We start from the raw sequence: 10,510 nt of genomic DNA, 5'->3' as shown, positions 1-10,510 counted from the left end.
AGCAAAATCATTCAGTGATAGGCAAAACTAACTCTTGTAATTTATTTAATTTATATAAATACATACATTGTAAGAGATCATGGTAATAAAATATCAATTTAGTGCTTTTCTTTTATAATCATATAACACAAGGAAATTTATGGAACAAGCCAGATGGAATGCCTACTTTTGAGTCCTGGGATAATAAGAAGGGAATGAACTTTTATGAATCGACTCCTTTGGGCAGATTTTATGCCAAACACACCTTTAAAGATGGTGGGAAAAAGAATCACACTAATGCCGAGCCGATGAACTTCATGCTGTTCCAAATACTCCTTGCTATTCATCTCCGTCAATCTGACAGAAGCACCATAGTCAAAGAGGATCACAGTAAAAGTAATAACACTAGAATCATAAGTTTGAATTAGGAGAAAGAAGTCTGAAGGATGAAACTACACAGGTTCTCAAGGTCCTAATAAAGTTCATCAATCACTTAACAATAGATTCAATATATATACATTCAATTACTTTCTCAGTCATACCTGCTCATGGTTCGCTCTTTGGCAAATCCTAGCTCATTATCAACACAAAGATCGATATCATCATATCTCTGTGACCGTGAAGAAGATCGAGGAGAAATTTTCTGGGCATCAGTGACTGTCACAATTTTTTCAAATAACTCCACAGGTGATGTCTCTGCAGTGCATAATAATACAGCTTTATTCTCATACATTACCTGTTACAAAAGGTATTGCAATTACAATCTTAGAATCTTCTATTTTTACCTGGGGAATATAGCTGCAAAATGGATGCAGGAATGTCCTTTTAGCAAACCTATTATTCTTACGAAGATTGGGATAATGATTACAAAGACAGCAGTCCAGAAATTGGTTTCAATTACGATGATTTACCATGTTTGGATTGCAATCGCAACCATATTTATTAGTATTTCTAAATTTATTATTACCAAATTCATCATAATATATTATCATGCTTATCATTATATTTTCCATATATTTTGGCAATATGTATAAATACATTTGTTAGTCTATGACAACCATCAATAATTATGTGTTCATGTTTTGTATTTTAACATGGTATCAAAGCCAATCCTTCACACCTTCCTCTTTCCTCTCTGTCCCCTTTTCTCTTCCACCCACGCAGCAGCAGCCCCACCGCCATATGCACACTGATCTCCACTTCTAGCAATAGCAAGTTCAGCATCTTCCCCTGTAGCCTTCACTCTCTTTTCAGCAAACAACAACAACAGGCCTTCCCCTTCCCCTTCTCCATCCCAGTAGTCCTCCTTTCCATCGCGCCTTGCTCTTCTATCTTCTTTCATATTCTTATAATGTTATTCTCATTTTTTTTGTTTCTTTCGCATTGCACTTTGTCGTTTTTTTCCCCTAAGGAGGATTTAAGATTTCTCTCCCCTATTTTCCCTTTCTTATGTGCTTTTTTTTTTCCTAAAATAAAAACAAAAAACAATTGGCCGCTACCTCCTACTTCCTCATCTAGGTACCACCAGCTCCCCCTCTTCCACCACCAGCAATCAAAAGCACTTTCCCTCAATTTCAATTGCTTCCCAACCTTAATTTCTTTCTGCCTTGCTCTCTAGGCGAACCCAGACGCTCCCTTTCCTTTTTTGTCTAACTTCAATCAGTGCGTGTCCCTCACATACCACCATGTTCATCTTGTCTTTACACCCAAAGTGCTATGAAAGTTTTTCTCTCCATCTTCCTCTCTTCCAGAAATAGATCTCTCCTACAGCTCTTTTCCTTTTTTTTTTCCAGCAAGCAGCTTTCTATCCCCTTCTTCTTCCAGCTGCAAGCATACTTTGCTGCTGCGACATCTCCCTCCACCGTTAGAAGGAAATCAAAATTATTGAAGAAAGGCTTTGGGATCTAGATCAGGGCGTAGTACCATGGATAAGTACATGCCAAGGTTCAATGGTCTTAGATTCATCAAGATGCTGCTAACTAGGTATCAAAATTTGCTCCTTCATCAATGAAAGCATGCTTCTATCCCTCCTCTTTATTTTTTCTCTTCACAACAACAATCTTCTCCTTTCTATGTTGCTCTACTTTTTTCTTTCCTCTATTTAGTTTCTCTTTCTTCTTTTTCATCCTGCCACCACAACTACGTCTCCTTTTTTTTCCCTTTACTTTCACCTTCTTCCATCAATAAAACTCTTCTCTCTTATAGAGGTCAGTCTCATGCTTTTTCTTTTTCTCCGGCAGTACTTTTTCTCTTTTCTTTATAGCTGTAATAGCAGCACCTTGCTGCTCTTTTCTGGCCGTCGACCGCTTCCTTATTACTCCTCTGTATTTTCTTTTCAACCACCAACGCCAGGCACACGTCGAAGCTTCTCCTCGCAACGACCTTCTTTCTTTCTCTTCTCAATAGCAGTAACACATTCCACCTCTTCTACTTCTTCCTCTTTCAAGAACCATGATTCCAGCAATCACAACTGCATTTTCTTCCTCTTACTCTTCCACTTCCTGTTTTTCCCATAGCCAGAGCAATGCCACTTTCCTTCTCTTTAATTTCAAGGACAACAAACTACTTCCCTCTCGTTGTCTTCCTCTCCCTTTCTTCTTCTTATACCTCTTCCTCTCCGAAAGTAGCCGCTTTGCCCCAATCTTTCCTCCATTGAGTGTTGTCTCTTTTTAGTCATCTTCTAACCGGCCAAATAGCAAGCTTTTTCAAGTTTTGCTTAGCGCACAACAGCAGATTTTCTTCCTTTCCTCTGCTCCAGCAAATTCCAACCATCAGAATTGCAGTTGTGACTCTTCTTCTTCTTCCAAAGTCACTAAGTTCTCTGCCTCTTCCAGAAATTCAGCAGCAGCAAAACTATAGCTTTTAACTCTTTCTTTACTAGTGGCCATTGTTTTAGATGATTTGATTGGTCGTCTAATTGAAGATGTTCCAATAAATTGGCAACCAAGCTCAATGTTCAACATCTCCCACAAAAATATCTTTCCAACAATTGGTTTCAATTACTATGAATTTCAATCGCAATCATATTTATTAATATTTCTATATTTATTATTACCATATTTAGTATAATATATTATCATGCTTATCATTATATTTTACATATATTATTTTGACAATATGTATAAATAGGCTTGTTGGTCTATGACAATCATCAATAATAATGAAACAATTGTCTTTTCTTTAGTTGTCTATCTATTCTTTCTTTTATATGTTATGTATTGTATTTCAACAGAAAGCTACCTAACTAATTCATCTCTTTCTATTTCTCTACCTTCTCCCATCTAACAGTTGTATTTATATCATGTCACTTGTGGTAAATTTTCAGAATCTTGTCTAATTGCTCAAGAAAACTTGATAGACATTAATTTCTTAAACATACACAGACAAAGATTCGAAGGTTATGTATGCCAACTACGAGAGCTGTTAAAGCTCAGCATTCAGAAAGCAATAGACAATAATCGGCATCCTCAATAAGTTATCTTCTGAGAAAGTGTTTTCATCATAGAAATTCTTCATCGGCAACAATGATTAAGAAACAATTCGAATAAGACTTCTTGTGGCCTCAAACAAAATGCGTTCAAACATAATGTTCATCATATAATCAATTTCCAGCACCAACATCAAGGTTTAAGACAAGTGGTCAATTTTAAGGCTTTTGTCCACCTAGCAAGGCTAGAATGGATATAGTGATAAACATTTTGACTGAAATTTGAATAGCTAATTAACACCATATATTTGCAATGTTACTATGAGAATACGGACTAAAGTCCCAGTACTGGTAACATAAATTTTCTACGCAACATATCATTGCTTTGTTAACACTAAATTAGATACTGCTCTAGTTATCCGCAGAGCTTAAGTTGGACAAAAAAATAGACGGGGCAAAAAGAAGTCCTGCCTGCCATCTCCCTGTCTCAGTAGTTCTCCCCTCATCAAATCTCATTTAGAGATGCATCATTCAAGTGAAAAGGTGTGCAAAAACTAAGAGGAAATCTAACAGAGATGCAAAACGTAATATTTAAACAACTTAATAGTTTATATAATGGCCAACACTACAAAAAAGAAGGATGAAAAACTTTAAAACCTAACTTAATGCAAGAACTGAACCCTTACAAAAAAAAAAATTCATGCATTATCATCAGGAGCATCAGATATTAGCCATACTCATGTCCTGTTCTCTAGGACTCTAACCAACCAACCTTTACACGAGAAACATAATATACATGAAATTGCTTGCTTCTGTTCTTAAAAAAAACATCAATAACAAAATACCATCATTTCCAAATTTTTGGTGTCAGCTATATTATTCAAATTAATAAACTAAAAAAATATTTAGCCTTGAACTTAATTGCAAATCTATCACAAACCAGCTGAAATTAGCACTACTGGCTAACTTAATTGCAATGTAAATGCATATTTATATTCTTGTATAATTGATCATCTACCTCATCCATGCTTCATATGATTGAAATTATTTTTTCAGATAGCTCTAATTAGGGCCGGTCCTGAGACATGTCACCGGGGGCGACGGCCAAGGACCCCCGATTTTTAGAGGCCTCCAAATTTGATATGCATATATAATATATATTATATATAATTAAATTATTTTAATAAAAACCTAAAAAATATATATTTTATTGGATTATTTTAATAAAGGTCTATATATATATATATATATATATTGTTAAATTATTTTAATAAAGGTCAAAAAAAAATATTTTCTATTAAAATTTAAGAAAAAAATCTAAAAAAATAAAAGAAAGAAAAAAGAAGGTAAACGATTCTTTGTTCTCTTTCTAATATTTTATTTATTGTACAACTCTTTATTCATTAATTTGTTTACATAAGTTATATAAGACTCCAAAGAGTAAAGTATGAATACTGAACGCTAATTTCCTCTCTTCTTTTCCTTTTAATCTCTTCTAATTAAATCAGAAAAGTTTATTCTCCAATTGAAATTTTAATTTCATCATTCATCAATATATAAACTTACAACGTAAGTTATCTACTTATTTATATTTTTTCTTATTGTCAATATTCAATATTAATTTTTAATATTATATTGGAGCCAACATTTTATATTTTTTCTTATAGATTTAAAAGAATTTAAATAAATCATCCCAATTTTAATTATCATATAATGATTATATCGATTGCTTCAAGTACAAACTAAGCTTTATTGTTCTTTGACTATTATTTTCACTGCTTGTGTTTGTTTCATTGTTAGTTTTGTTAATGGTTTTGTGTATTTTATTTTTACATTTGAAATTTATAGTATAAATATGTTTCCAAAGAAATATTAATCTTGGAGAAGAAAAGAAATAAAAGAATAGTAGTGAAACAGATTATTAAAACTCATAAAGATGTTCTTCATAAGTTTTTTAAAACTAGCTCTTCATTTAAAGATTCAGTTGATGAATTATAAGAAGAAAGTCAAGAAAAACTAAATGATCATGCAACAAATGAGCAACAATTGAGTAATCAAGAAAAACTAAATGATCATGCAATCAATGAACGGGAAGAATTGAGAGAAAATGATGATCATAATCATTCAACGAATGAGTAGGAAGAATTAAGAGAAAATGATGATAATGATTTGAATGTAAATGACTTGATAATTCTATATATCGAAAATGAGGTGTTAGAAAAACTTAATTTTGAAGACCTTATTAATGATTTTGCTTCTCAAAATTCTAGAAGATATAGATTTTTTCAATGATTATTTCATACTTATTTTTTTTTATATTTGTAGGTATTACACTTTTTAGAGAAACTTAGAAAACATATTTTATACGGTGTTGCACTTTTTGAAAAATTTTGACAAATATATTTTGTATGGAGTTTATCATATTTTAAATAAAATATATTAATTTTTAAGTTTTTCTATTAAACTATATTTAAATTGTACATAAAAAAAAAAAATCCTATAGAGACCCCTTTTCTCTTTTTGCCCAAGGGCCCCCAAAAGTCAAGACCGGCCCTGCCTCTAATTAAGGCAGAATGAATAAGGCATCAAAAGATACTACCTAAATAACTATTCTTTAGAACAGTCTATGCCTATATAATTTTTGATGACAAGAATTCAGGGAAGTTTGAGACGCACATCAACCAATGTGACGAACCGATATGCAGCAGTTCTGTTGTGGATCCCAAACTTGGGAACTCCTTCAAGTGCAAGTGTATGAAATTTCTCTGCATAAAAATAGTGGAAATCATAAAAACAAGATATAGGAAAACATGTACAGCTTTTCATAAGGAATTTATTGGATAACTTTCATTTGATAGATCAAAATCATTGCATCGATCCAAAAGATATGAGAGAAGAATTCCTTGCACTCCCATTTGACATGGAATGGCGTAGAAATACAGATTGGATGTAGTTGATGCAGAAGGGTACAAATAACTTACTAAACAATCCAAGGTAATCTGCTGCCCCCAAAGGTCTATCACAGAGATCCTCAAAAGTGAAATACGCATATCCATTAGCTCCAAGTGGGACCTAAATGAGAACAGAAATGCTGGACTTATTTCCAACAAGAGTATGAATTTTGAAGAATCCAATTAATTGAAATAGGACCTGCAATTTCCGACCCATTACAACTTCAACAACTTGAGGACAAGGTTTCTCAGGCCCTATTAACTGATTAAACATCTCTGTAAGAAGTCCAGTGGGTTTCTTCTCAATGAAATAGTAGCCCTTCTCCGCCTGCAAGAAGTGCAATTTATTGTTTAAGGGAATTGTGCAAGTATGAATGGATTGATTGATGAATAAAGTACAAAACTTACAGAACCCAGCTTCCGGTAGTCGGTTGATGAGCTAATTTCATGAATTACACATCTTTCCTTTCTCAAAGTGACACAAGGTAAGTTAGAAGTTAATATATACTAAGATACGCTACAGGTTCAAGTAAACCATTCATTACCTTCAAGATATCAATAAAAGGTAAAAATAGGTCCCTTTGCAAACCACCTTCATAAAGCTGGTCAGGAGCACGATTTGAAGTAGAGACAAGAACCTGAAGAAGAATGGGCAGCACCAGGAAAGGAATAAAAAGGTGAACAAAGTTTCCAAAGAATAAATCACACATTATAATCTGCTTTATATATAAAGAGCAACCTGGTGCACGAAGTTCCCGCCAATGCGGGGTCTTGAGGAAGAGTCTATTATACGCAACCTTATCCTACTTTGCAAGAGGTTATATCCGATACTCGAACTTGTGACCTCCAGGTCATACGGCAACAACTTTACCGTTGCGCCAAGACTTCACTTCAATAATCAGCTTTATATATATTTAAAAAAAATTGAAGTACAAAAAGCATCAAATAACACAGACCATGCCATTGCTGAAAAGATGTTGGAAAAGACGGTTTAGTATCAATGCATCTGCTACATCAGTTACCTACAAGCATTTGTTTTGACAGTTATTTAATCGTCAAATACAATAATCCCAAAAGTAGAAAGAATAACAACTAATCTGAAAATCAAAGCATACCATGAATTCATCAAGACATAACAGAATGGACTCATCTGATATCTCAGCAGCAACAATTTCAAGTGGATCTGCTACACCTTTGTGCATCTACAGATATATTCTTTAAGACAGAATTTGTACATATATGAAGTCAAAATGAGCATACAGCAATACCATGGGACTAGTTCAAGAAAACAAAAATTTAGAATGATCATTAACCTAATAAAAATATATCAATGAAAAATTTCAACCCAACTTCACCTGCAGCCTTCTATGCACATTCAACATAAAATCATGAAAGTGCATCCTTTTCTTCCTCCAATATGATGGCCTATACAAATAAAGATGGAATTAGATACAGAAGTGAAAGAAAGTGGACAGCTTAAGCAAAGACAAAAGGGTTTGAAAAGCAAAAAAGTTTCCATTTGCTAAAAGGCAGCCCGGTGCACGAAGCTCTCGTCATGCGGAATCTCAGGGAAAGATTCATTGTACGTAGTCTTACCTTACTTTTTGCAAGAGGTTGTTTCCAGGATTCGAACTTGTAACCTTTTGGTCATAAAGTAACAACTTTATCGTTGTGCCAAGGATGTTTCCATTTGCTATCCAAAATAAATAAAATACTTTGAGCAGTGAAAGAAAACCTCAATGGCTACTAGCATTTGGATGATAAGATCACCAACACACTATTGGGCATTTATAAGGAGATTAATGGGTAAAATGTTTGCCAAGGATGGCCCTTAAGGAAAAGGATTGGCCAATGGCTGAAGGTGTAAATATGTTGTTCTTTGCTAGATTCTGGCCGTATCTTTTCATGGTCTTGGAGGTAATAGCAGCAAAACTTGCTGTTGATGACTCCATTCTAATTTTGGAATGTGCTGTGACTGTATCAGTTCCTAACAAATCCTCACCGGTGAACAGCTGTTCACTTTTTTTCACTTTTCAAAAAAAAAAAATATAATGGCAAGGGTTTAAAAATAATAACTTAAACAAATACTAGCTTCTCAAATGGTAAATCACTCTACATCATGGTTCTGTTAGAGTGTATACTAAAAGCCTAGCTTTTGTAAACATTTATTTTGAAATAAAGAACCACATTGGACAAAAATGTCTACATTTATATCCTAAGTGTAGTTGTTCAATTAATTTATATTGTAGATAACATGGTGTGTGGTGTCACACACAAAAGATCATGTTATCAGTTCTTTATAAATTATAAACAGTAGCTCACGACTAAGATGGATAGGAACAAACCATTGGAATAGTCGTAGTGTAATTTGATATTAGTTTATCTTAACTATAAAATTACATGTTGGTGCGGGAAGCATCCGACGATCGAACTCATATTTTGATAATGGCAAAAGATTCAAAGTTAAGATGTTTAGTGATCTAACAAATCTGTTAAGCGTTTCAGGAAAAGACCTAACTGTGGTTAGGCAAGGTAAAAACCCTAGGGGGTGGTAACCCTAGGTCATAGGGGATGGTAACCCTATGCGGAAAGTCTTGGCAGGTCGAAGACTTCAAGCAAAAGTCCTAGGGGGTGGTAACCCTAGGTGGAAAGTCCTGGTGTCGCGAACCAGGTGAAAGACTGGCCTAGCCGGGAAGCGGATGTCCAGCAGAAAGTCCGGAAGCTTCGAGTGCTGAACAAAAGTCCAGTTGATCTGGAGGATCGCACTGGCAGCAGGTAAATCTCCTGAGTGGAGTAGGTGAGGACGCGTTCTCCACAGAGGGAACAGTAGGCGTCGGGTCGACCTAGGGTTTCCGGGTGGAAACCCGAGGTCAGACTCGGACAGTCCGGAGACTGTCAAACTTTCTCTTTTATACTATCACTTATGTGTTATGAGCTAACTTTGTGCTGAAGGGTATTTTTGTGTTTAACATATCTTGCAGGGACCAAAGTGCAAAATTGGCCTCGGATGAACAGTACCGAGGCGCCTCCATGGAGCTTGGAGGCGCCTCGGGTGCAAAACCTGAACTGGCTGCGAAGCAAGCGTGGAGGCGCCTTGAAGGAAGCCAAGGCGCCTTGGACAGCTTGATGAAAGCGCCTTGGATAGGCTGGAGGCGCCTTGAACCTGATAAGGTTCGACCAGTTCAGCCCTTATCTCCGCGGCTGACTCGGCTCATTCAAGGCGCCTTGGTGAACAGTGGAAGGCGCCTTGAACACCCTTTATAAAGGATCTCGACGAGCAGCTCATCACAAGTATTCCAAGCGATCCCTATACGCGATTAGCTGCTAACGAAAGGTTCTCGAAGTGCTGCGACTACTTTCCGACGACCCTGAGCTCTAGAATTCATATTCTCTAAGTGTTGTCGGTATTTTTAATTACTGTTTTAATTTGTACGTAGATTGTAATAATTCTCGTGCTTATAGTTGTTGCCCACGGAAAGCGATCAAGGATCGCGGGCCTTCGAGTAGGAGTCGTCACAGGCTCCGAACGAAGTAAATCCACTGTGTTCATCTGCTTGTTCTTTAATTCCGCTGCGTTTGTTTTTACTCGTACGAATTCGAAAAGTGTGAAAGCCGCGAGCGCTATTCCCCCCCCCCCCCCCCTCTCTAGCGCGTCTCGATCCAACAATTGGTATCAGAGCGGGGTAGCGTTGATCTGGTGCAACCACCAATCACGCAATTTTTCGCGGTGTTTTAAATTTTTCGGAGTCAACTGAAATTAGTATTATTAATATTCCAGTTTTTTTTCGTTCGTATCGATCTCGCTCGAAGTTGGTGCAACACCACTCGAGTTAGTTCTTTTTCAATTCTTTACTCCCGCACTACTAATCCAAGACTTAGTCTTGGGACATATTTCTTTATTTTTCTTTTGCATATTATCTCGATGGCCCAACAAGAGGGTTATAGCACCGTCCGTCCCCCGCTCTTCTCCGGAGAAGATTTCGGGTACTGGAAGGGACGAATGGAGACGTTTCTAAAGATCCAGTTCGAGATGTGGATGATCATCCAAACTGGATTTCAACTACCGACTGACACTGATGGCAAACCTACTCCCTGCGAAGACTGGGAACCCTCCCTCATCAAGAAAGTGGAAGCCAACGCCAGAGCTACCTGC

At 36.1% G+C, this 10,510-nt stretch overlaps 1 protein-coding gene across 2 annotated transcripts in view; it reads right to left on the bottom strand.

Annotated features, from left to right (window-relative positions):
- Positions 1-15: 15 nt before the first annotated feature.
- The window catches only part of LOC121975429 (AFG1-like ATPase), a 30,993-nt gene continuing 20,498 nt past the window's right edge, over positions 16-10,510 (bottom strand). The window contains exons 7-16 of one of the 2 annotated variants that reach the window (XM_042527066.1): positions 7,713-7,782; positions 7,473-7,559; positions 7,314-7,379; positions 6,903-6,995; positions 6,766-6,822; positions 6,557-6,685; positions 6,388-6,478; positions 6,083-6,171; positions 522-715; positions 16-336 (exon numbers count right to left, since the gene is read on the bottom strand). In XM_042527066.1, the coding sequence (XP_042383000.1) occupies positions 138-336; positions 522-715; positions 6,083-6,171; positions 6,388-6,478; positions 6,557-6,685; positions 6,766-6,822; positions 6,903-6,995; positions 7,314-7,379; positions 7,473-7,559; positions 7,713-7,782 (1,075 nt within the window). In that variant the 3' untranslated portion in view covers positions 16-137. The remainder of the gene's footprint in view (positions 337-521; positions 716-6,082; positions 6,172-6,387; positions 6,479-6,556; positions 6,686-6,765; positions 6,823-6,902; positions 6,996-7,313; positions 7,380-7,472; positions 7,560-7,712; positions 7,783-10,510) is intronic. The other variant, XR_006110325.1, reaches the window with a different exon arrangement.

Source organism: Zingiber officinale, chromosome 4B (assembly GCF_018446385.1).
Source record: "Zingiber officinale cultivar Zhangliang chromosome 4B, Zo_v1.1, whole genome shotgun sequence".
Classification (NCBI taxonomy): Eukaryota; Viridiplantae; Streptophyta; class Magnoliopsida; order Zingiberales; family Zingiberaceae; genus Zingiber; species Zingiber officinale.
The sequence above is the reverse complement of the archived record's forward strand: the minus strand, read 5'-3'. Positions and strand labels throughout refer to the sequence as shown.